We start from the raw sequence: 26,701 nt of genomic DNA on the forward strand, positions 1-26,701 counted from the left end.
TTCGGTGTGATGACTGCACATCCAGCTTTTCCCTCGGTTAATCAAACCAACATAATGTCTTTGGCTGAAAGGCATTGCCTCATCAAGTCTGCATTTCCAGACAAACCCCAAGCTTCGGCTGGACTTCCCCTTCATCTTATGGGATAATAGATTCCAGGCGCCTTTGCAAACCAGCTCTCCGCAACGATGCAACCCACTCAAGCCTCGGATGGTTCAAAGTCACAGGCCTGACATTCTCTGTAGCAGACAACCTAGTTTACTGAAGGAAATAAATATCTGCACCTAAGGTACATATTTTACTTAAAATGCCAGGAGTAAAGCTGTAGTCCACAATGCTGGGAGTAAGGAAGCCCTGGCAATAAGCTGCTCTCTACAGTCACGGCATCGTAAAGAGACCGAATCCATAGGGAGAGTCACAGACAGCACCTTTACACTTAAGCTTTAGCCCAGTGGAGGCTGGAGGCCTCATTTTGCAAGAGAAAGAGGATGGAGAGACATTGGGTCAGAATCTCACGCCCTACTTTTTAAAAGCCCTTTCAATATATATATGGGAAGAAGAGACGGATCATCACGCACACACACACACACACACACACACACACAGAGAGAGAGAGAGAGAGAGAGAGAGAGAGAGAATCTTGGTATGGGGGTGGGGAAGAGTCCAGGGGCGGAGTCTGGAAGCATTTTATCATTCGTTCATCCATCCATCCATTCATTCATTCATCACATTCACCTACTAGGCTCTCAGCCCAGTTGGCTTCACTGGACCCTAAGATGCAGCTTTAAGCCTTTTCCAAGGACGATGGGCCATTTTCTCCTGGGGGGGGGGGGGGCTCCACCAACCAGAGCCCTCTCCGCCCATGAGAAAGCAGAGCAGTCTTCGCCCCCAGAGCCCAGCCGGGTCCCCCAGTCTGCGGGACCCCGGAGGAGGGGCCGGGAGGCCTGGCATTGAGCCCGAGGCCCGCCCGCTCCGCCCCGCTCCGCCCCGCGGGTCCTGCCAGCTCGGCCCGGCCGGCGCCGCCCACGCCTTACCAGGGTTTTGGCTACGTTTCCCCTCTGGGTGATGTTTTTGCTGTGCTTCTCGTTAGCCATCCGGATCCGCTGTTTGGCCACCATGGCTTGGGCGCTTGGAGATGCTCTCGACTCCCACCTGCAAGGATGGCCGGGGTGAGCCGCTGTCGCAGGTCCCAGCGGCCTGCCCGGGCGCTGCAGGTGGCAAGGCGCGGCCGAGCCCCGCACACCCCGCTCCCCGAGCCCCAGCCAGCCGGCTCCAGAGAGAGGCCAGCGCGCGGACGGAAGTAATCTCTCATCTCAGGAAACCCTCTCCGACTTCCTCGCCATCCTTCCGGTCCCCCCAGCTACCTACCCTGCGCGGCCACCGAGGCAGGAGGCGGGAAGCGGGAGGCGGGCGCTGCTACAGCGCAACGCACCGAGCCAAGGGGACCCTAGCCCAGGCTGTCTCGGTCCTGAGATCGAACGCTGCGGGGCACAGGGTTCGGGCCACTCCGCGTTTGTGCGTGCGTGGGGGGTGGGGACGCAGCCGTACCCGGCCTGGAGACCCCCGACTGTGTGACCTAACCTCCCAGGCTAGGCAACAGATTGGGGCACTGATGCTTCAGGGCAAGCTGAACCTGACCAGGTTTGGATAGTGCTGCTGGGGGACAGTCCAAAGGAACCTGCTCTTCAGGTGTTTGAGGGAACTCCACTAAGGGACCTTCTACAGGACTGTGCGAAGAGACCCTTTGTGACATAGAAAGTTTCACCAGGAAGCCTCTTTCCAGTCCCTGGCAGATGTGGACGAGGGGTCTCAAGGAAGGAGTTAGAGCAGGCCTTCTCACCTTGGTAGAGGATGGTGGGCATTACGCTGGAAGACTGCCCGCGAACCAGCTGAGTGGCGCATAGAGGATCTAGTGGAAGTGAACCTACAGCACAGGAAGATTTGGTGCTCAGTGCCCATAGCCAAAGCCTTGCCCAGGCTTGAACACCTTGCCCCACCCCCACCACACTGCCTTGGCCTTGGGGCATCGTGGACCTTCTCCAGCCACCCTTGCTCCAGGGGGTGCTGAGTATGGATTCTCAGACAGCATTGGGCATTTTCCAGATGCTGATACTGAGCTGTAGAAAGGGGAGGAGGGGCTTAACCGCTCATCTTTCCATACTGAAAATCCTGGAGTGAGTTCTTTGGAGCCTGGGGAAAGGGGGGAACAAAGAAAGAGTTGGGGAAGTGGGAAGTGATAATCCAGGGTTAGGGCGACGCATAGTAGCACCCCAGGGTGGGAAAGAAGAGCGGTGTAGACCAGATTTGGCTAACGCAGCTCTATCTTGCAGGCGCTGGAGACTGAGTTTCCATGGGCTGTGGTATGAGCAGAATGTCCTATGTGGGCAGGAAGTTAGGAAGAGCTCTTTTGTTGATGCACTTCCATCAACTGGTTGCCTGTCCCACACCCTCCTGTCATCCAAGCTTCAGTAGTGTCGGGGACCATTCTTCCCATGCTTCGACAAGTATACCACTTACTATAGGGTAGGGGCACGAGGATTAGAAAAATGTTAAGTAGGAGGAACAGAGATAAGGAAGAGAGAAACCTCAGAGTAACCCTGTCTCAAAACAAAAAACAAAAAAAAAAAAGAAACAAAACAAAAAAAATCACTAAAACATAGGACAATATGGGGAGCGCAACTCAGCGGAACAATGAATGCTGAATTCACCAATATTTATTTTCCCTGCACTTTTATACCACAATACAATAAGGGGAAGAAGACAAAAAACTGCTTTAACATGATACAAAGGACAACTAGAGCAATTACTTGCTTCAATACTTTGAGCCATAAAGCCATTAATCCTTGAGAAAAGCATTCTATTGTTGAGGCATTTGAACCTACCCTTGAAAACAGCCAACCTGCTAGGTCAAACCTCTTAACTCAAAGGAAGGAGCAGAAGTTTGCTTGAATTCTCTGACCTAGGTCAAGGTGGAGTGGATCTACCTGTATGGATCATTTTAATGTTCAAAACACCGAGGAAGGTGGGTAGCCACCCTTATTGTCAACAACTTTGAACAAACTAAGACTCTCTGACCTTCAGGCAAGGTGAAATAGGCTCACATTTTTGGGCCTCTACACAATAGAGGCCTTTAGTGGGTTGCTTTCTGGAAACCAGAGCAAGAACCAGTCATCTGGGGCATTAGCACCATTTGTTCATGCTTTTCTCTGGAAGGATGCAGGCTGCATAACTGTCATCATCTTCACAGGCCCACTCGAGTCTGTTCCACTCTAGCTCCTGCTTGTAAGGACCATTGGCTTTCATTAAGGGGACATCGGCCATCTCTACCCTGTAGGTGCCACCTGCTGAGCCTGGCTATTGCATGAGACCCAAAGGTGCTCCTGCCTGACTTAGTTACTTCAATAATTGGGCAAGAATCAGAGTAAATTCTCACCAAAGCTGATTAGAGGCCAGTCTCTTGGGAACATTCAGGGTAGTGACCTTAGACAGGCAGTTTTCCCTCTGGGACTTGAAGCAGAATATTCTTAGTGTCAAGGAGGCAATCTTATCGAGGAAGACTTTTTTTTTTGTTCTTTGTTTTTTGCTTGTTAGATATCAATTTTACTCCTTTATTATTTTTTTTTACTTTATGGCATTTTAAATTAGTTTTGATTATAAATAGAGGGCATGCTCACAGTGAAAAGGCCAACGGAAAGTAAGTCCTAAGTTGCTTTCTTAGTATTCTATTATTCATCTAGTTATCATCTGTCACCAATCTCCCTATTGGAGGTCCCTTCAAAAATTCCAACAGAAGCCAAGTATGGTGGTGAATGCCTGCTCCCACATTTGGGAGGCTGACACAGGGGCATCTCTAGTTTAGGGCAGGCCTGGGCTATATATGAAGACCCTACTTTAAAAAGAAGACAAACCCTCCAAGACAAATAGAGCCACACCCCTCTGTCACCATGCTGTCTCCTCACTTAACATATCACTCTATACACTATTTTTGTACTTCGCTCTTAAAACGAACATACGGTAACTTCGAACAGTGGTCCTGGTAGGTTATTACCAACACCCTTCATTAAATGATTTACTGACTGGTTGAGCAACACTCAATAAAGCACCTCTGTGCCTGTGCTTTTATGTTCTCTTGCAGGTCTATCTGTGTGATATTGCAGCGTATATCTATTGTTCTAACTGGACTTCCTAACAAGCTTCTCCAGCCTCAGAGTCACTGCTGTCTGTGATCAGAAAACCTTTTGTGTGCTAACCAGTACCCTGGGGCTGGAGGGGTCCTAGGTAGCTTGTAGATGGAGAATGTTCACTAGGAAGACCAAAGCATGATTAAAGTTGAGACTTCTGGCCCTGTTCCCAACCTCCAGGGAAGGAAAAAGGGCCACAAGTGGAGTTGGTAACCAATAACCAGTGGTGCAATCAACCACATCAGTGTAATAAAGCCTTTATAGAATCCCAAAAGGATTTCACTGAGTCACTGGGTGGCAGAGCACAGGGAGGGTCATGGAGTGTACGGACGGACGCTCTGGGACGGACGCTCTGGGCTACCCTCTTACCTTGAGCTATGTTTCTCTCCCAGCTGGCTGCTCACTTGCAACTTTGTAAAAATCTCTATGGTTAAGTGCTCAGTGTTCCCCTGGGCTCCCTGAACCCTTCTAGCACATTGCATGCCCTGGTTAGTCACTCTCCTCACTCTGGCATCAACATGATTGGCAGAAGCAACTTAAGGAAGAAGGGTTTATCTGGGCTCATAGCCCCTGGGTCATTCCTCACAGCAGCAGGAGCTTGAGGCAGCTGGTCACAGAATCCGGGGAAGAAGCATGAATTCTTCACAAACCAACATACGTTAATCTGAAATCTGTCCTATTTGGATTTATGAGAGCCTGGGTTTCACTCCCTTTAAAAGAAACGATACATCATCAAAGTTCTCAGAAGCTGCTCTGTGGAGCTAGGATGTTGGGGATGTCTGACATTTTTCTCTGCAGCAGGGTTATGTGCAAACTCCCCATCCCCATCATGAATCTTGGGATGGTCCCTCCCACCGGGAAACATAAAGAAGCACATTTGGTCTCTGGATCCCTGACAACTAGAGCTCGTTAATCAAATGTTCCTATTGAATTTCTGATCCAGTGATTTTTAAAAAAAAGGTAAAGGGAGATTTTAAACTTCATCCTGGTGCTGGAGTCCCCAGAGGCAAGGGCTTCGAGCAGCTGCGGTGGTTAATCCAGCGATAGAATACGTCTCTGCTACCTGAAATCATCACCGTCAGTTCCCCATCTGCTTCTGTTGCCCAGAGGCAAGAACTCTGGAACACATGCGCGTGGTGGTTTGAAAGAAAATGGCTCCCGAAGGGAGTGGCCTTATTAGGAGGTGACTTTTTTGGAGTAGGTATGCCCTTTGTTGAAGGAAGTGTGTCACTGTGGAGGTGAGCTCTGAGGTCTAATATATCTTCACTCTTCACTCAATGTGGTACCCAGACCATTTTCCTGCTGCCTTTTGATCAAGATGTAGCCGACACCGTGTCTGCCTGCCTGTTGCCGTACTCCCCGCCTTGATGATAATGGACTAAAACCTCTGAACTGTAAGCCAGCCCCAATTGTTTTCCTTTGTAAGAGTTTCCGTGGTCATGGCATCTCTTCACAGCAATAGAAACCCTAAACCCTAAGTAAGACTACATGAAAACAAGCAAACCCACCTACACAAAGTGCTGGAATGTTCCATTCCACATCTGGGAAGACTGACAGGTGTAGCATCAGGCACTGATAATAAGTGGTCTTTCTTCAGCTTGTCCCTTGCGGGGAAATGGGGATAGAGGTCATGGAGGATTGAGGTCATAGTGTTGTAAGAGGCCAGTTCCTCAGTATGGTTGGGTGTGGTTAACAGGCATCACCTGTTCAGGTAAAGTCAGCACATCACCTTCTTTTCTTCCTTTCTTTCTTTCTTCCTTCCTTCCTTCCTTTCTTTCTTTCTTTCTCTTTCTTCTTCTTCTTCTTCTTCTTCTTCTTCTTCTTCTTCTTCTTCTTCTTCTTCTTCTCCTCTTCCTCCTCCTCTTCCTCCTCCTCCTCCTCCCTTCTTCTTCTTCTTCTTCTTCTTCTCCTCTTCCTCCTCCTCCCTTCTTTTCTTCTTCTTCTTCTTCTTCTTCTTCTTCTTCTTCTCCTCTTCCTCCTCCTCCTCCCTCCTCCTCCTTCTCCTCCTCCTCCTCTTCTTCCTCTTCCTCTCCTCCTCCTCCCCTCCCCCTCCTCCTTCTCCTCCTTTTTTCTCAAATCATAATTCTGCTGGAGAAGAGAAAAATCAGGGAAACCTGAAGGCAGCCCCCTTAATGTTCTCCATGCTAAGAAAGGTTTGTGCTGGTATGCGGTGGATAGAGAAACATAGGATGCAGGCTGACAGCTAGTGCTACCTCGAGTCCACTCAGTTCTCTGCATGATGGTTCTGGGGACACATGCTGGACTGAAAGTAGAAAACTTGAGCTGTCGTTTACTCTTGTGTTTACTGAGTGCCTGTTGTGTGTTAGACACCATTTTAACTGTGAAAACTCAAATGCTAGTAGTTTTTGCTTTAGGGAGCTCTCAGTTGGCAGGACAGCTAAGCCTGCATTGGGAGACTGCCCAATTTCCCAAGTGAGCAGGAGCCTTGATGTTGCAGAGGGAGCCGTAGCAGAACACAAAGCAGGACTGAAGCCTCTTGACCCACCTCCATTTTGGCCAGGTAAATGAGTGGGAAGAAGGGTTGTTCAAATTCTTGAGAGGTGGAGCTTTGGAGTGACTGGCATATGTATGAGAGAGTAAGTCATACACGTGTGTGCACACATACATGCTCACCGCATAGCAAAGACAAGCTCCATTGCAGAGGAATGTCAGTCCCCAAATGATGGCAAGAGACAGAATTGAACTGCTGTGATAGCTGTGTGAGCCCTTGACCTGAGAGGTGATCTGTTTAAACTTTAACATAGGAGACACCAGCGCTTGAGCTGGTTAATTGCCTGGCCACATCTGGTACTAATAACTGTAAAGCCATTGTATCCCGAAGGGAAGGAAAACACAGCCCGCGAAGCCCTCTCCCTGGTGACACCCCATAGCAGCACACGGGTACCTGAAGACATGAGACGTGAGAGGTGCTGACACATGTCCCAGCTCAAGTGTGGCCAGGCCCCGGCCAAAACTTTACAGTTTATCTCACACCTTGTTTCCATTCAACCAGGTAAATACTTGCAGTGTCTGGAAGAGTTCCCTAGAGGGAAAGGAGTGACATTAGTCATCAGACCCAGAGTGTTTCCTAAAAAGGCCAAACCTGTCAGGTCATCTGTTCTTTCTTGCTTCTGTCATGACCCTGTAAGCACATGGATCCTGAAAACAGCCAGTGTTGGCTCCTCTGCTTGCTTTTGTAATGAAAGTCTCTTTCTTCATCTGTAAAATGGGTATGATTGCAAGGGTACTTCTTAGGTTGATATGTGTCTAATTTGTGTTTTGTTTTTTTTTTCATTTAACATTTAATCTACAGCCATTTGTTTCCATCTGGATAGCTTTCGTTCTTTAAGAATGGCTGCTCGGGGGGAGGGGCAAAATTCCTCAGTGGGGAAAGTGCTCGCCACCAAGCCTGATGCTAAGCTTGATCCCTGGTACTCAGGTAGGGGAAGAAGAGAATTGACTCGTGTGAGTTGTCCTCTGATCTCTAGAGGTGTGACGCACACATGCACACGCACACACACAATATATTATTGTAATCACACATACACACAATAACAAATGTAATCTTTAAAAATGGTTGCAAAGCGTCGCTTTGTATTCAGATAACTCAATGGATTAAGCCAATCCTCTACTGGGAAATTCTTAGGCTGTTGCGGTTTTTTTTTCCTACCACAAGCCAACAACATCCTTGTGCAGTGTTTTGTAGATGTGCATCCATATAACCATCGGAGAATTTTCTGGAAGAGTAATTCACAGGTTATACTCATCATAGTGTAAAGGACAGTGTCCATCTGTCCTTCTGAGGTGTAGCATTAATTTATAACTTATAATTAATTTATAATTTATGAGTCCATACTGCTTTTTCCACATTTAGGTTGATATTGGGTAAACAACCTTGACTAACTTTCTATATTTTCTATAGACTATATTTTCTCTTCCTTTATAAAGTTTACCAGTTAGATTGAGTGCTGTATTTATGAGACCAAGGCCACATCTGTTGACATATCCTAATCAAAAGTACGTCTTTGCATGGTGGTTTGTGAATTACATAAAGACAGAGGAGAAAACAGATACGCAGGCAATGGACTGCCAAGATAAAGCCGTGACTGTTCACCAGGGTTCCTCAGAGACTAGCGCGGTGACACAAGGCCTGAAAAGACTTGAGACAGTCGTGCATTACTTACATAAGCTGTCCATCCAGTGGCTTAGATGGTCTGTATTTCATTCATTCAGAGCACAGGTCAAGTTGTGCTGGAAACACAACTCAGGCTTATACATCAGGCATCAAACACAGATGGCGCCCCGTCTTGAATGGTTTATGTGTTTATCTTCATAGAAATGGGAAAATTACCATTTTAAAACACGTTAACATGTAGGCTTTATCCAATTAACATATTCATCACAGTTTTTATTCTTAATTCTATCAATCAACTTTCAAGTCCTTTTCAAAAACTTCATCATAAGTTGCTGAATGAAGCTGTCAGATCTTCAGGAATGTCTTGGCTCTCCAAATGGCAGTTATGCTAAACTCAGGATCCCAGCTGCTAAAAGTTCCTAAAACCTGTCCTATCTAACATACTCTTGAGTTTATGAAGGACCACATTGGCAATGATATATGTGGATTCCTAACCCATCTGCAGAAACCCCAGGTGTGTGGAGAGCTGTTTTGACTGAGATAAGGTGACTTTTGAACCACACAACACCCCCAGGCCAGTGGCTTCTCCAACTTTATGTGGGTGGAGCTACCTCTTAGGCAAGAGTGGCCTGAAAGTTGCTAAATATTGTAAGGGAGCCTCTGGCAAACTGAGGAACTAGGTAGAGACTAGAAAAAGGAAGGCTGTCTAGTCTCTGGTAGAAAGAATATTAGAGCTCTCACGTTGCCGGCACAGCTACTGTCTGTGATCCCAGCACTTAGGAGGCAGAGGCAGGGGAATTCAGCCTGGGCTACATAACAAAACCCAGTTTCTAAAAACAAAACCAAACCAAACAAAAACAAATCCCAAACCCCAAATTGAAAAGACAAACTAGTTTAAAAAAAAAAAGAAAGAAAGAAAGAGAAGAAAAAGAAAAGAAAGAAAGAAAGGAAGGAAGGAAGGAAGGAAGGAAGGAAGGAAGGAAGGAAGGAAGGAAGGAAGAAAAAGCCCAAATCAACTGGCCATGAAGGCAGAGAGACAGGTCAAGGGCTGTTCTCCCACAATAGACAGAAATACTGTACCATTTCATCAGGGAGCAGAAGTCAGGAAAGAGCCAATCCATGGGGAAAAAAAAAAAAAAGGGAGAAGGTGATTCAGGCCAGTTGGCCATCCTCAGCAATAATGAATCCCAAGAATTCCCCTCAGCTTCATATTGGGCATGTGGCTTAAGCTGCCCTTTGACTCCACTGTCCTTTGTCCAAGTGTGACAAAATACCGACCTAGGGTGACATGTGCTAGAGCCTTGGGCCGGGCCTCCGGGAGTAGCGCGAATTCTTTCTGACAGGCAGGCTTAATGACTTGATCCTCGCAGCATCACCTCTGGGAGATCGGCACACTAGCAGGCAGATGGTAATCGCTAGGGCTTCTCTGGGGAAGGACCTCAGGGACCAGGTCAGAAGTGGGGAGGAAAGGTCAGTCGCAGGGGTGCACAGAGCTTTTGATAAAAGGGGAAACCTCAGCTGCCTTGTCCCCCTCCCCTTCTTGATACCATCCGTATCCCACAGTACCTATGATGTCACAGGGAGGAGATGGGCCGTTCCATACTCCCATGCCAGGACTGGGTGAGGGTTCAGTTTGCTGTGCCCCTTGCTCCTTTCTCAGAGCTCCCTGTGCAATTTATAACCCCACGTTCCACACAGACTCATGGGAACTTGGGGTTGGAAAGGATCTTAGAGAGTGTCGGGTTCAACCCTCCCAATAAAGAGGGTGCAAAACAACCATCAGTGGGCAGGGACATAAGCATGGAGGGGGCCTGATAACAAGACGGATGGTTTTTAGATAGAAACACGTGGCTCAGTGAATTCGAGAGTGTGTGTTTGGGGTGGGTGGGTGGGGCCCGTTTTCTGTCGCTTTCTCATTTTGATAGTCTACAGAGCACACAGTGAAAACAGATTTCATTTAGCACAGCTAATCATAATCCTTGTAAAAAGTCAGAGAATTTGGCAGCTGAAGGAACAAAGTTTAAAAGGAAGAAAATAAGACTAATCCAAGTAAGGTTTTGTTTTCCATCCTTTGGAGGAGTGAAAAATACACTTCTTTCATTATTAGTTGTGGGCAGCGTCAGTAACACTGGATTAATACCCCCAAGCATTTACGCATCTCTGAGTAAGCTGGGCTCCCCAGGAACCATCTCAACTCTGCTTCCCGGGTCCTTCTGCTCTCTGGGGGCTCCTTCTGAGCTGTACCTCTTTGTCACACTTGGGATTTTGGGTCACATCATCTGATTGACGCTTTCGCTATTATTATTTTTTCTCTTTCTCCGGCCATGGCTCCTGCTGTGCGCAGGGTTCAGTGGGCATGTCAAAGACGGCTAGACCATCCGACGCACTGGCTTCAAACTGACACAGTTGTCTTAAGAGCGGAATCGTCCCAATTCGTGGCCAACGGTTTGGCGCCACGCTATGGGAGGAAGCCAGGCTTGTGCTTAGAGATCCCCAAACCGACACGTCTGGCTCATTCTGCAGCTGTTGGTCTGAACATGGGGGCTTTGTGGAGTTCATCTACAGCCAGCCACACCTGATGGCTTTGTTTGACTTTTCCTTTTGGCTTACGGACACAGGGTTTCTCCGTGTAGCCTTGGCTGCCCTGGAACTCGCTTTGTAGATCAGGCTGGCTTCAAACTCAGAGATCTACCTGCTTCTGCCCCCTGAGTGCTGGGATCAAAGGCACATGCCATTGTGCCTGGCTTTTGTTGTCCTGGTGCCCAAACTCCTGAGAGGAGCTCATGGAACCCACGGGTCGTCTAGGTCTGTCTTCTTTCGGTGCTCCTCAAGAAGGCAAGAGACCCACGCTTCCTGTGGTTTCTACATCACTCCTAGGATGCCATCCAGACCTGGGCAGCCTACGACCCACTCAGTAACTGGCTGTGTGTTCTCTGTGATGGCTTTGTTGCAGCCTTTCTGCTCAGCTCCCCGGGAGGCAGGGAGGTGTCCTGCTCCCACTGGCCCTAAAGTCACCATTTCCTGCCTCCTCTGCTGCCACCTGGGTAATCCGTTTCTTTCCCTGCCCCCAGCCCCAGTCTGATCAGCATCCAGCAGGGTTTTAGAACACGTTGGACTTTCTCGGTGACAGCTTACTGAAAGGCAGCCTTAACACCTCTTCTTGTTTTCCCCTTCTATCCCCTTAACTTCGACTCCACCCTGTGTGAACTTGCTCTGATAAATGGTACCGTTTGCTCTCTCCATCTCTGGCCTGTTGAGATCTGGAAACAATTGGCTTGTCTGACACGTACTCCCAGAGCTGAACTTGTCCAAATCAAACCGTGGTCGCTTGTGCTTTCTTGGCTGTTTGTTTTAAGTCTGAAATGGGCCTTGACCTCACCATCCCCCTCCATCCTGTGTGTTTTGTTTGTTTTACATGGGTGCGTGCCAATATAAAATAAAGTGTCCAGTTAGGGCTCCAAATAGTCGAGGGGGAGGAAAGATCTAAGAGGCCAGAGAAGAAGGATTGGGTCTCTTGGAAACTTCTGCCTAACAGGACTTTGCTAGCCAATGACGCAGGTCGGATGTTTGCTGAGGTATGGTCTAAATGGGCTTCAGATTTATAGCAACCTGTTTTATGAAATATAGCCCCTCTCCCAATAGATACAAGTTCTTTAATAACCGTTTCCTTTAAGATTTAAAAAAAATCTTTAGTTTGTTTCATGGTAAAATCCAGTACAATTATTTCAAAAGGTACAGTTTGTTGATTTTAAGTACATTCACACAAAATAAGACCCAATTGCACACTAAAAGATACACTCATCTTTGTGTAACAATCAACCCTATTTCTAGAACTTTCTTGGGCCAGTGAAAACTCTGAACCTATTTAAAAAGAACCCCCCTTTCTCTCCCTCGCCCATGACGTCTGTTTTCTCTCTGTGTAATGTGGTGTGTTCTAGGCATTGAGACTGGGTTTGGATGCCTGGATTCTTTAGCTGAAAACCACTGCCCAGAAATCTGATGTTCTCCTCTTAGGTTCTGGATCACACAGTGGACCATGGGACTGATCTTTGAACAGTCAGGAAGCAGGCGTGATTCACCTGAGTTACTCATTCGCCTTCCAGCAAACAGCTTGCATCATCTTCATGCTGTGCCCACTAGAAGATTTTCTTCTTCCGGTCGTTTGTGATGGTTTCCAAAGTTTACTAAAATGGTACCAGTTACCCTTCTTGTGACTCTGATTCTACTTCACTTTTTTTTTTTTAAACATTTGAGAAAAGGTCTGCCTGTGCATAGACGGGATTGGCCCAGAACTCGCCTCACAACCTCATGAGTTGGTTTCTAAGACAAATTCTCTTCCCTCTCAGTTAAAACACATGTAACATTTATCATTTTAGCCAGTTTTAAGGCTATGTGGTCTGATGGCATTGGACACGCACACGTTGGTGTGACACTATCATGCACCCCCATCTCTAATGGAACTCCTGAGCCCACTGAGTAAGCCCTGCCCCCACTCCATGGCAGAAAAGGGGTTCTGTACCTGAAGGGAGGAGATACGTAAAACTTCTCATTCCACAAACCCATTGTGACCTGGCTGGATCTGTACACAGAGACTGAAAGCCCAGAAGGTTCCTAGCTGAGGGCCCACCTTCTGTGACTTCTTAACAGTGGTTAAGGAAGCCACTTCACTAAACATGCCAATATTGAGAGTTGGCTTCTCAAGACATTCCGTGGGTACGACCTCCTAGAGCCAGGGGATGCTGATTGGGGAACAGGGCGGGGTAGGGTGGGGACAGTGCTGCTTGGCTTCATTTCAGAGTGTGCTCCTCGGGGCTCTTTTCAAAGCTTTGGAAGGAGCTGTTCAGACAGCCGTCTCCATGCCATAGCTGGGGAACGTGTCGTTATCCTTATTTTTTTTTTTCTTAGAGAAAGTTAAGATGAATGCATCTCCCATCTTGGTTCAGAACAAATTAAGATCAATGTATTTATGAGTCAGAGCAGACAAGGATTCTGGGTAGAGTTCCCATCGCCATCATCCTTCCTGGAGTCTTGAAGTCTTTTTTTGACAACTCAAGATTTGCCACTCCTTTTTTCTGAGTCAGTCATCCAACAGACACTGTCCATCACTTGAAAAAGCCTTCACTCTCTTTAACCTAATCCCTAAGGCACTCTTGCAGGACGAGAACCTTGAGTGCCCAGCATTTGCCTTCTCCAACACCAAACCTGGCAACCACAGATGACCATCGTTCATAATTCCAAGGTCTTCTCAGGGCAAAGGAGACTAGCTGGTTACAGTTTTCTGGTGCCCCTGCCCCCAGCTTTCATCTCCCTGTCAGGGCCTCTCCTTTCTTCTCAGCACCAGTGGGAATTCACTCCTTACCCCCAGGCTCCAAAGCAGAGAGCTCTTGAGGTTTGTGTGAGGCAGCTGGAGGAGAGTGGAAAGGCAGCCTCACTTGGGACCCAAAGTCATGAGTTTCTGTTCTAGAACTCTGTGATTTAGGAAGGCTTTGTGTTCTCATGTATGGACTGTCAGCAGTGTTCTCATCTATGGACTGATACAGTCCACAGCCATAGGTAAATTACAACCCGTAACTGTATGAAGACTGCAGCCCACAACTGTACGTAGAATACAGCCCACAACTATATGCAGAATACAGCCCACAACTATATGCAGAATACAGCCCACAACTGTACGTAGAATACAGCCCACAACTGTACGCAGAATACAGCCCACAACTGTACGCAGAATACAGCCCACAACTGTATGCAGAATACAGCCCGCAACTGTACGTAGAATACAGCCCACAACTATATGCAGAATACAGCCCACAACTGTACGCAGAATACAGCCCACAACTGTATGCAGAATACAGCCCACAACTGTACATAGAATACAGCCCACAACTGTATGCAGAATACAGCCCACAACTGTACGTAGAATACAGCCCACAACTGTATGCAGAATACAGCCCACAACTGGATGCAGAATACAGCCCACAACTGTATGCAGAATACAGCCCACAACTGGATGCAGAATACAGCCCACAACTGTATGTAGAATGTTCTGAATTCTGGCTCAGCATTATTGTGTTGCCCATGCCTCTAAGACACTCATCTGGTCCAATGAAAGTGCCAACAATGCCCACCTTACAGGCTTACTCAACAGTTGGTGAGTGTAGGGACACAGAGTAAGCACTGAGTGATTTCATCATAAATTGCTATCATAGCATAGGGCAGACAAATTCTCCTTGTATCCATATGTATATGTTTTTTCATACACATATATTTCATCTGCACAGTGCTTCCACTAAGACATTTTAGCACCACTTAGGTTTCTAGGTCTAAAATGGAAAATGTTGCTGGAATCCAAATCTTTACAGCTCCCCAGCTCGACCGCTACTGGTAAATGACTACATCCTTTCTTACCCCACCCCAGGTTACTATTTTCTTCATCACCTTTGGCTCTATTTCCCCTGTCATCTTGTCCATTCAAGTCATAAACAGGATGCGCTCTTTCAAACACTCTTAGGCTCAGATGGGAGACAACGTCTTTTGCAATAGGAGAATTCCCGTGAGATCGAGTCAGCAGGGAACACTAAACACGGTTTGAAGTCACTGACCACCAGACTCAGCTGGAGACCCTAATGACTGTGTTTTGCTGTTTCCTTGGTGGTCTGCTTGACACAAACTAGGGTCACCCGGGAAGAGGGAACCAGACCTGATGATTGCCTCCATCAGTTTGGCTTCTGGGGGGCCAGAAATGTGGGGGACATTTCATTGGTGGAGGCAGGAGGATCCAGCCCACTGTGGGTCGCAGGTGGTGATTGGTTATACAAGAAAACAAGCCGAGCAAGCCACTAAACAGGGCTCCCTCATGCTAATAACTCTCTCTGCTCCCGTCTTGAGTTCTGTCTAAACTAGTCAGCGATTGACTGTGATTGGCATGTGCCAGCCAAATAAACTCTTTCCTCACCAAGTTGCCTTTTGTTGTGTTTGCACCTCAACTCCTGAATTTCTACTTACCTACTTACCGTGTGATCCAAATACGCTTATTAAGTTCTCCAAACCTCCACTGTACTCACTTGTAACGTCAGGTCAGTTGTTCTGCGTCTCCTTGAGTGGTGTATAAAACACTTGGTGTACAATAGGCATGCAATGAAAACCGGTAATTATTATCAATCAAATGCCTTGACTGGCGGCTCCGCTGAATACAAATTAACCTCCCGTCGTTCTCTGCACGTAAAGATAATGGATGTTTGACCTGAAAGGGCGAGAGAAAGAAGTCCATTAAATATCAGAATCAGCCCTCTAAATTCAGAGCTCTGCACATCTCTCTGTCTCGGTTTAAAAATAAACACGGATCCATCTTTGATGCCGCACATCCTAATGTTATCTGAACTGTATTTTTAAAAAGCTGCCACACGATCCACTTGACACATGTTTGTGACTACATATTCTAGAAGCAATTTCCATTTTGATGTGGTGTTTCACAGATTGCGTTACTAGTGACTTAGGCAGAATGGAAAATAAGATATCAAATTGACATCTTGGCTAGATGAAAATACAGATTCATGGGGCAGGGGAATTCACTCAGGTCTGTGAGGACAGATACCGTAAGTCGAATCGTAATTTCGTCAGAATATGTCAGAAGACACAGGCAAATTGCCAGACTTTGATATATCCAATGTGAGCACGTTGGCTTTGCTGTCACATGGACTGTCAAGTTTATTTTCCTTAAGAAATGGTCTTATGGGCTCATAAATTGGGATGAAAGAAAAAGAATTCAAGGCTGCTGTCAGTTTTGAAACAAGTTGGTCAGAAAGCCAGATGCCTAATAACACATTTGGTGTGCAAATCTCAGAACAGACCTCAGAACCAAACTGTAAGTGCGCTCCTCTTGGTTACTTTCAGAGTAGATGGAAAAGGAACTTGAGACAGGAATGTAAACATTTACAACCCTTTCGGGATTGTGATCTTAGCAAGTCATTCATTTCACATTTCATTTGTTGGGTGTGTAAAATGAGAATGTTTTCTTGATTTACAAAGTGGTGGTGGAATTGAATAAAATAGACTTTTTTTGGAAATGATTCTTGGAAAATATAAGGCATGTATGTTCTTATCATATATGTTTCTTAAGGCTTACTCCTCCCTCCCCTTCTTTCCTCTAGTCCCCCTCCCTTTCCTTTCTCTTCTTCCTCCTCCTCCTGTGTATGTGTGCATGTCTGTGTGAATGTCTGTGTGTTTATGCATGTGCCATGGCACACGAAGAAACTGGTGTTCTTCCACCATGAAGGTTCCAGGGATCACATTCAGGTCATCAGACTTGGCATCACCGTTGTGGAATCTGAGCTGAAGATGTGTGACATTCATTTATGTGAGGAATAGTTGTTGAAGGTTGCAAAGATGTGTCGCATTCTTTTATGTTACATTTTTTTTAAAAAAAAATTCTATAGAACTGTGTTACTCTGCCTGCCTAAAACACCTGATTGGTCTAATAAAGAGCTGAATGGCCAATAGCTAGGCAGGAGAGGCATTGGTAGGTTGGGCAGGCAGAGAGAATAAATAGGAGGAGAAATCTAGGGAAGAGAAGGTGAAGTGAGACAAGGAGAAGGGGATGCCAGGGGCCAGCCACCCAGACACACGGCCAGCCGTGGAATAAGGAGAGAAAGATATATAGAATAAAGAAAGGTAAAAAGCCCAGAGGCAAAACATACATAGAAATGGGATAATTTAAGTTAAAAAAAAAAAAACCTGGCTAGAAACAAGCCCAAGCTAAGGGTGGGCATTCATAAGTAAGAATAAGTCTCTGGGTATTTATTTGAGAGCTGGGTGTCAGGCCCTCAAGAGTAAAGGAAAATAAAAACAGCTACCCATCACACTAGTCCCCCCACTTTCACCTAGAGCAGTGGCTCTCCACCTGTGAGTCTCGACCCTTTTGGGGGTCGAATAACCCTTCACAGGGGTCGAATATCAGATATCCTGCATGTCGGATATGTACAGTAGGATTCATAACAGTAGCAAAACTACAGTTACAAAGTAGCAACAAAACCAGATTTTATGGTTGGGGGTTAGCACAATGCGAGGAGCTGTCTTAAAGAGGGCCAGCATTAAGAGGGTTAAGAACCACTGGCAGAGAGACGGAAGTAAACGGTAAGAAATTAAGTCTCGTGAGTACTTTCCTTGGACTGGCCATCTAGATTAGGCTAAAATAGCATTGCTGATCTGTCTGCTTTATGCATAGTTATTCTTTAAAACAGAAAGGTCAAATTCCTCCAGGTGTAAGACAGGCTGGTGTTGTTCACTACAGAAAATGTGGAAAACCCACCCCATTAGAATTTTGCAATACGTTGATTCGGGTCAGTTCCGATTTCAAATATTTTAAATATAGGATGTTTGTCAGTATTTCTTGTGCCTGAGAAATAAAAAAAAAATAAATGAAAAATAAAATTCATTTAGTTTCCAGAATAGGATCTTTTTTCATATTTGGTAGAGAGGAGTGTGGATACAGATGAGTCCAAATGATTCAAAAATAATTTTAAAAACTCTGCAGCTTAAGTCCAGATTTGTCTAAATGCAAAGATTACTGAGCCGTGTTGTACTTCTTTGTTTTCTGTTTGTTTGTTTTCGGTTTTTCAAGAGAGGGTTTCTCTGTGTAGCTTTGGAACCTGTTCTGGAACTTGCTCTGTAGCTCAGACCGGCCTCGAACTCACAGAGACCCCCCCAGCCTCTGCCTAGTGCTGGGATTAAAGGTGTGCACACCACCACTGCCCAGCTTGTACTTCATTTCTTATTGGCCTGTGGTGAAGTTTCAATTTTCCTTTCCCTAAATGTAAAGTCAAAATTTGGGGTTGACAAGTCCTACACCCCTGGTGGACTTCTCTCCATTTACAGTTCCCGAGTTAGCTTTGACTTTCACAGTGGAACTGGCCCCATAGTTAGACCTGACAGGTTTGCTCAGGCAGAACCCTGCCAAGACCAAGCCGCCAAAGTGGGGGCGGGGCAGACAACTGTTCTGGGTGCTGTTTGTTGTTTTAATTCCCTGTTGATGGTTTATTGCCAGTGTGTGCCGGCCTCCTCAGGATGTAGGCTATGCCCACAGCACTGCTAGCCTCAGCCTGGTGGGAGTCACAACTGCCACCCACCCTCCAGCCTTACTTCAGTGTTCCAGGCAGACAGCGGTGGTGGGCAGGCCAGGGTGGGGCCCCCAAGATGTGGGAGGTGTGTCATACTCTGTTGATTGCCTCTGTGCCCACATCCTGTTAGTCCTCAGGACTGTATGACCATAACAAATATTGTCCCCAATTTTCCTAAGTGTCGGCTTCTCTGTGTTTATTGGCTGAGCACATTGGAAGCCATTTTCTGGCTGAACATGCAGAAGTCCAAGTGCCTACAGCTATAAAGGAAGTCAGTAGGAAACACTGCTTTCAGACAAGAGCAACACTTTATGCCCAGGAATTTATGCCAAGTACCCACGGTAATAAAAGGCTCTTGAGTGAATGCCTCGATTTCTTATTTCTCAAGAGAACGTAGGCATCGGTAACATAAGGTCAGATGTCTGTGTGTTGGTAACTCAGAGGTCCCTCTGCGTGGGGAGCTTATTCTCTCGGTTCCTAGCTCCCTGCATCCACACATCACCTCCTCTGAGCCAGATGGCACGCCTCTAGTTCCAACATTTGGGAGGCCAAAGAAGGAGAATCAGGAGTTCAAGGTCATCCTCGGCCACACAGTAAATTCAAAGTCATCTTAAATCCCCGTGTCACCTTGCTGACAAGCTCCTCCCTTTTCTGCTCACACTGAGTTTTCCCAGCTAGATGCTGCCTGGTGCTGAGGGCCCTGGGATCTGGAAAACAGATAGTTGGTCTCCACTCCACCTGTTAACAGAGAGATGATCTTGGGAACGCGCTATCAGTCGTGAGATAGCGATCGTAATTACTAACACCCGTGGCCCAGGAGCCTGGGGATTAGCTAAGGAACGCAGTCACTCTGCCAGAGCTCATTAAATGCCAGCTATCTACCTGTGGGCCTCAGTATCTGGCTTGTGTGTGGACTTGCAGAGCCTGGGAAACGACACAGGTGTCTCAGGATCTGCACGCGTTGTGAAGTCTCGCTCACTATGCGGCGCGTGGCACTATTCGCACTTTGATTTTCCTGGAGACTGCATATAGAAACATACTCTCTTAAACACCACATTTGCTTACTTCTATGCTCTGTCTCACGCAGGCATGCAGCCGAGCTCATGACAAAGCCCGCAAGTGGACAACTTGTGGGAGTAGATTCTCTTCTTCAACCGTGTGGGCCCAGGAGTCAAAAGCAGGGCATCGATCGGAGAGCGAGTCCCTTTATCCACGGAGCCATTTCATAAGCATGGTCATGTGGTCTTTGACTTGTGTAACACATTTCAAATGTTAATTTAACACAGCTTTTAAAACTGAGGACTTTCAATGAATGTCTTGATTTTCTGTATTTCCAAAAAGCAAAAACAAAACAAAACAAAAAGAAAAACAACAAAAATACCCCTTAGTTTCAGTAACACTGGGCCGGCTGTATGCTTATATAGCTAATCCCCAGAGGTCTCTCTCTCTATGGCATGTTCTCTTATTTCATTTCTCCAATGTACATACACTGAGCATGCCTAATAATGTTATTGGAGCCAGTGGGCACACCTGTAATGCTAGCACTTGGGAGGTGGAGGCAGGGACTCGAGAGTTCAGGGTCATTCTTTGCTACACTGTACATTCAGTTCCAGTTGAGACTATAGGAAACTCTTCTAAAATATACACTCACACACTGGAAATAAAGTATACGTATATACACATACTCATCTTAGACCTGGCAGGGATCTGGATTTTCTGGTCGTCTTCCTGGCCACTTGCTCATTCAGGCTCCTTAAGCCATCTTTCTCTGGTTAGATCTGTAGTGTCTCTAACTAGAGCCGTGGTTCTCAGCCTTCCTAATTAATTACACCACCCTTTAGTACAGAGTACAGTCCCTCATGTTGTGGTGAGCCCGCCAGCCATAGCATGTCTTTTGTTGCTACTCCATAACTGTAGTTTTGTTGCTGTTATGAATTGTAACGTAAATATTTGATATGCAGTATAGGTGATATGTGACTCCCTGCCTCCATGGGTCGCGACCCCCAGGTTGAGAACCACCGGTCTCGAGTTCAGGGGCAGGAGTAGGGAAAAGAGAGGCAGGCTTAGTATTTGGTTTTGCACCTGCCAACTGTGTGCTGTGCTGTAACACACTGTCTTGCTACAGGTACACGGTATTCTTACTCTCTCAGCAGCAGGAGCAGAGCAAGCCTGTTGAGTAACTCGCCCGAGGTCGCTGGGGCTGCAAAGAGGCAGGGCAGGTACTTAAAAACAGCCTTTTAAGACGACCAAGCCCATTTTCTGCTCATTAAGTCCTGTCCATGGATAGAAAATTAGCTTATCAGAGACGCTGGTGGTGTAAGTGGGCCGCTGTTTGTTGCTGGTCTGCAGTTCTCCTGGAGAGCAGGAGGGTGTGGAGAGGAGGGCACACAGGTGGGAGCCCCAGGGCACTGGTTAGTGTGCCAAGGCCGGAGCCACCCTCCTTTCTTGGTGGCCAGGTTTCTGCTCACCCTAGTGTTTATTGTCTGAGTGAAAATACCCACCCACCCCCAAGTGAGAGGCGTGACTAATCCCTTGGGGTGATTCAAGTTTGACTCTATTGCAGTGTTGCTCCGAGAAAGATCTTGGGCTGAGAGAGCTGTCTCCAGCTTGTCTGTTGCCCTAGCCTCCTCAACCAGCTCTGGAAAGCCAAGGGGCATGTCAGAGAGTTTGGGCAAGTGGAAACAGGATACGTTCCATACTGAAGGTAATTAGATGGCCAGTGTAGTAAACGGTAATGAGGTAGATGAAGTCTCACCACAGAGAGGCTTCTGATTGGCCGAATGATATATTTTTTTCTTACCTGGATAAATATTTTGCAACAGTTACCTGGGTGAAAACCAACTTCCTGTAAAAGGGTTGATTAAAAAAAAAAATCAAAACAAAGCAGAGACTCCTGCGGGTTGAGTGCCCTGAACTATGTAATTATTTCCCAACTAATGATACCGACTCAACTTTATGCAAAGGGAAGATTCGGAAACAATTCTCATTGGCTAAGGCATATGCTTAACTGCATGGCTGTTGCTTCATAGCGTCAAAGGTGGGGGCCACTTTTTATTTGTCAAACAGAATTCATAGCTGGTGAAACCTTCTTTCTTAAAAAGCCACTTACTTTAGCACTCAGAATAGAGTAGAAAGCCGTCTGTGTGTCTCAGGAGACAGAATAGACTGGGCCTAGAAACTTCTTTTGAGACTTTGTTTTCAGTTACGTAAATGAGACAATACATTGCTTTCTGATTGGTGATGAAAAGATCAAGAGAGATTCTGTTCAATTCAGGCAGCACACAGCTTTGAGTGCCGACCCTGTGCTAGGCACGACAGACACTAGGAACAAACACTGAAATTGTCCACGAGTCCCAAAGTGGTACCGTGATGAGTCTTTCTCCATCTTTCATCGTCATCATCGTCATCATCATGATGTCATTGTCGTTGTCATCATCGTCATCATCATGATGTCATTGTCATTGTCATCGTCATCATTGTCATCGAGAGAAAATATGATCTGTCTTTCTGAGTCTGGCTTATTTTGCTTAGCATGGGGACCTCTAGTCCCATCTATGTTTTCCTGCGCATGATTTCATTCTCTGAGTAGATCTGATGCAAACACGATTTTATTCTTCTTTACTACCAAAGAAAACTCCATTTGCATATGGTTACCACATTTTCTTTATCCATTCATCTGTTGGTTGGATTCCTATCTTGGCGGTTGTGACTCATGCCACAGTGAACATGAGTATGCATTTCTCTATGATGCTGACTTAGATTCCTGCAGGTGTAAGCTCAGGATTAGGACAGCTAGGTCATACAGTAGTTACTGTTAGCATTCTGAGAAGCCTCATACTGATTCTCACAGTCATTGGTGTAGAGGGGGCCTCTTTTCCTGAGTCCTTACTTGGTGTCTTGCTTTCTTGATGATCTAGGCTGGGCCTTGAAGGTTCGTATTGTTCTGTCAGAAGCAGGAAGAGGATAGGAGGGGGCAAAGGCAGAGGGATCAGCGTGAACCTATGGAACAGCTCAGGAGGGCCTGTCAGCTCTTTGGGTGTAATAAAGTAGATGGGCATTGGGTAGGGGTGGGGCTCTGCAGAGGAAGCTGGAAAGGTAGGGATGCAGGGCAGAGCAGGGCAGGGCAGGGAGAACCCTGGCTGCAGGGTGAGGCACCTAGCTTCCTGCAGATTAGAGGCAAAGGGCACCAGGAAGGGAGGGCTATTGCCAGATACTCCAGCAGGAGCAGAAAACTGATGGTCTCTTGGAATGCTGTCCTCTGGCAGTTCAGAGCCAGGCAACAGCTAGTCAACTATGCAAAGCAAACCTTTGGCCTTTAGTTCTTCAGCGTCTGCCCTTCTGGGCCATGCTGTGTCTAGTTTTAGTGATTTCTTGTCGCTTTTCAGGCATAGTTTCAGTTGCATTTCCTGGCAGGGCCTTAGATTCAGTCTCAGCTGCAAGTAATATGTGGCTCTCATTTGAGGATAACCTACCCCTAGGTGCCCCCCAACTCTGTCCCTGAGAAGGTTGAGGTCAATGACTAGGCAAAGCTTTTTTTTTGCTGTGCACCTGAGGACCTTGTTGGTTCTGTCTTCTTTCACACTGCCTGGAACTCCAGGTCCAGGGGAACAGACACCCTCTTCCATACTCCGTGGGCACCCGTAGACATATTACACTGTCTTCACTCCCCGCCTCGATGTTGCTTCTTCAGCAGGGCTGCGAGAGCCAAGCTTCCTTGAAACCAGTGCGGGAAGCCGCTCTCAGCTGCTACCTTCTCACTCTATCCGGGGATCCAGAGCATCGTGGCTGCTCTCTTTCCTCCCGTGGGTTTCTCAGACTGCTCAGCACGAACAAGTGTGATGTTTAGTCCGATCGGTGGAGAAGCACGGCCCGCAAGTCTAACCATCGACAATTCAGCGGAGGAGCTAAGAGCTGGTGAGAAAAATGTGCTACAGCGGCCCATCAGGCAGACTGGCCGCAAGTGGAAAGATACGCAATAAAAAATGGTTTTCCAGCCGGGCGGTGGTGGCACACGCCTTTAATCCCAGCACTCGAGAGGCAGAGGCGGGCTGATCTCTGTGAATTTAATGCCAGCCTGGTCTACAAGAGCTAGTTCCAGGACAGGCTCCAAAGCAACATAGAGAAACCCTGTCTCGAAAAAATTAAAAGAAAAAAAAAAAGGTTTTCCCTGAACTGATAGATGGCATACTTGACTGAATGTGTTATTGTCCATGTCTGTGATTTCTGATGTGCTGAAAATGTTTAGATTAATAATAGAGATCCAAATAACCATTGAATATTATGTACAAAAGACTCAAAATATGTTGCCGGAATATTGGTGGATTTCTTTGCTGCGTTTATTATTTGTTTTACTTACATTTTTACTTACATTTTTAGTATGTAGCATTCTCTACATAACAGTTCAGGCAGTTAAATTTTAATTATTGTTATTCAACATAGCTATATCCCACGCGATACTTAGTGTAACATTTTAATTTAAGTATGCCCCAAATATTGCACGGGATCTACTTATACTAAAAATTGTCCTTTGTTTACTCAAAATCCATGTTAATTGAGCATTTAGTAATTCTTTTGTTGGCTAAATAAGTCCTTTGTCAGAAGAGTAATAAAGTACTAAGCTGCAAGGGCATTAGATGGAACCCAAGAAAGAGAACAGCTGATCCCTAAATTCTAGAATCTTAGCCAGGACTCCCGAGACCGTGTCAGCTAATATCCTTTCTATCTTTTGCTGGAGGCAGGCTGAATCTAGAAGACTGATTTCTTATCACCAATGCCTATGGGAAATTAGAGATGAACTCTCTGCTCTCACATAGCCTCTGAGTATCATTAGTTCATTCTCTGATTTACTTTAATTACTGACTCTTCCCTGTATTTATTTACTCATTTATAAATGGTCAGGATAAACCTGCTAATGTCCCTGGCACATCACATTTGATGGTTGCAACAAGGCCGTAGGTTGGCTGCTTTTTCCTGCTTTGTTCAGTACAGAAATGAACATCACTGAGGTTAGTGGCGTGCCTGCGATCTTATGCTTGGTTAATGGCAGATGCAGGATTTGCATCTCTATTCTTCTGAAGTCTAAGTTTTGGTGGAAATGCAAGCTGGGATGTAGAAGGGAAGAAGTGTGTACCCCCTTTAGTGCCGATTTTACCCCAAGATCAACTTTATATACTTGAGACTTCTGACAACCGTTTTTGTTCAAATCAGATTGAATTCTGACCTTTCTCTCTCTCTCAAAAAAAAAATAGAATACTACATTGTTCCCATAAGATAAAAGGTATAGTGAAGAGAACCATGCTTTTCCTATTTTCATCCTACTATGAAAAATTGAAGTTGCTGAAATTGTCAAAATTGTTTCACAAAAGATCAGCAAAGTTAGAGGCGTATATGATTCAATTTCAATACTTTATAATAAGCAAAATACCTGTGGTTTTGGCAAAAGGAACAGTGTATAAATCAATGATAAAAACCAGCATCTAGAAATAACTGCTATATTTGTGGTCAATTTTGAAATGCACTAGTACAATGGAGGAAAATATTTTGGGGAAATTGGATATCTATTTTTATAATGACTAGAATGATGAATGACGTGCTTGATGTTAGGTCTCCAATGGGACAAAAGGCTAACCATGATGCCTATTTAGCATAACAAAGCAGACCTGGACACCAGGTTCTCCCAGCATCCTTCAGTCTCTCCCTGTTACCGGGTATGGCTGGCATATCCTGCCCCCTACCCTAAAGTTTTCCAGCCCAGGGGTGGGGTTACTCTTCCAGCCATTTTGGTTACCTGGTCCTTTCCCTCTCCCTTGACTGGTCTCTTGCCCCTTTCCCCCGTCTCCCCATACGGCCTGGCTCAGGGTCATGTCCACTTGGGACTCTCCCAGATGTCTCTTTCTCTGGCTAGACTCTCCCTCTATCTGCAATAAACCTTCTCCTCCTCCATATCCAGGAGTAGCCATGTTTTTACATTTTTATTTCTTTTTTTTCATTCACCTCAATCCGTCATGTACACTGTGCACACAAATGAACCCACACTATAGCACATATCTGAATATGGGATCGAACCATAAGGCTATGCTGTTTAGTCATCTTGACGCAAATTAGACACACCTGGGAAAACAGAGGACTTGCCTCCTTCCAATGAGTCCGTAGGCACCTCTGTGGGGAACATCTTGATTGCTAACCAATGGCGGAGGGCCCAGACTACTGTGGGCGGTACAACTGCTGCACAGGTGGTCCAGGGTTGTAGAAGAGAAGCTGTTGGAGCCAAGCCAAGAAACATCAATCTTCCATAGTCTCTGTTTCAGTTCCTGCCTCCAGGCTTCTGCCTTGAAGTCCTGGCTTGACTCCCCTAATGATGAACTGTAAATGTGGAAGTAGAAGCCAAATACACCCCTTCCTTACCCAGCCTTCCTCTGATTAGGATATTTTATCATAACCACAGAAAGGGAAGTTGGACAGAAGATTCTAGGAAAACCTCATAGGAGGAAAATCTTTGTGTGCTTGGGTTAGGCAATAGTTTCTTAAAGATGACACTAAACATGTTTAAGTAGATACATCACCAGTAGGTTCATGAAAGCAAAGTGCAAACAAAAGCTTGGAGGAAGCCACTTATCTCATTAGCCAGGGAAACACACACACACACACACACACACACACACACACACACACACACACATTGTGAGAAACCAGTACACGACCCTTTATAAACAAACAAACAAACAGACAAAAAACAAAAACCCACCACCAAGCGCTGGAGAGACTGGCATGCAGGAGCCCTCACACAGCTGGTGTGAATTTTAAAAATGGTCCAGTCTCTTTAGAAAGCTACTAAAGATTTAAAGCTGGGCAAGGCAGCCCACATCTTTAATCCCAGCACTTGGGAGGTCGAGACCGAAACAGACTGATCTCTGTGAGTTTGTCACCAACCTGGTCTACAAAGTAAGTTCTAGCCCACCAAAGACTGCATAGTGAAACACTGTCTCAAAACAAACAAACAAACAAACAAAAATTAAGTATACATTTACTATTGGTGTAGGAGAGTCTTCTTTCTATGTGTTGCTTTCATTGGTCAAATAAAAAAGCTGCCTAGGCCTTTTGATAGGGCAGAACTTAGACAGGCAGGGAAGACAGGACTGGATGCTGGAAAAAAGAAGGCAGTGTGGCAAACGTCATGGCTCTCCTTTCCGAGACGGACGCTGGTTAGACTCATGCCGATAAGCCACAGTCAAGTGGAAATACACATTAATGGAGATGGGTTAAAATAATATGTGAG

The 26,701-nt window shown here is 46.0% G+C and overlaps 1 protein-coding gene and 1 long non-coding RNA gene across 2 annotated transcripts in view; one reads left to right on the forward strand and one right to left on the reverse strand.

Moving 5' to 3' along the window:
- The window catches only part of Serp2 (stress associated endoplasmic reticulum protein family member 2), a 32,536-nt gene extending 22,523 nt beyond the window's left edge, over positions 1 to 10,013 (reverse strand). The window contains exons 1-5 of the mRNA XM_085698314.2: positions 9,881 to 10,013; positions 8,364 to 8,507; positions 7,085 to 7,222; positions 1,839 to 1,922; positions 1,033 to 1,150 (exon numbers count right to left, since the gene is read on the reverse strand). Coding sequence (XP_085554440.2) covers positions 1,033 to 1,150; positions 1,839 to 1,900 — 180 coding nt within the window. The 5' untranslated portion in view covers positions 1,901 to 1,922; positions 7,085 to 7,222; positions 8,364 to 8,507; positions 9,881 to 10,013. The remainder of the gene's footprint in view (positions 1 to 1,032; positions 1,151 to 1,838; positions 1,923 to 7,084; positions 7,223 to 8,363; positions 8,508 to 9,880) is intronic.
- A 1,772-nt stretch (positions 10,014 to 11,785) lies between these two features.
- On the forward strand, positions 11,786 to 12,618 carry LOC125392207 (uncharacterized). Its single transcript, XR_007229432.3, has 2 exons — positions 11,786 to 11,889; positions 12,329 to 12,618. It is a non-coding gene; the product is annotated as an uncharacterized LOC125392207 (long non-coding RNA).
- The last annotated feature ends 14,083 nt before the right edge of the window (positions 12,619 to 26,701 follow it).

Source organism: Myodes glareolus, chromosome 12 (assembly GCF_982192425.1).
Source record: "Myodes glareolus chromosome 12, mMyoGla1.1, whole genome shotgun sequence".
Classification (NCBI taxonomy): Eukaryota; Metazoa; Chordata; class Mammalia; order Rodentia; family Cricetidae; genus Myodes; species Myodes glareolus.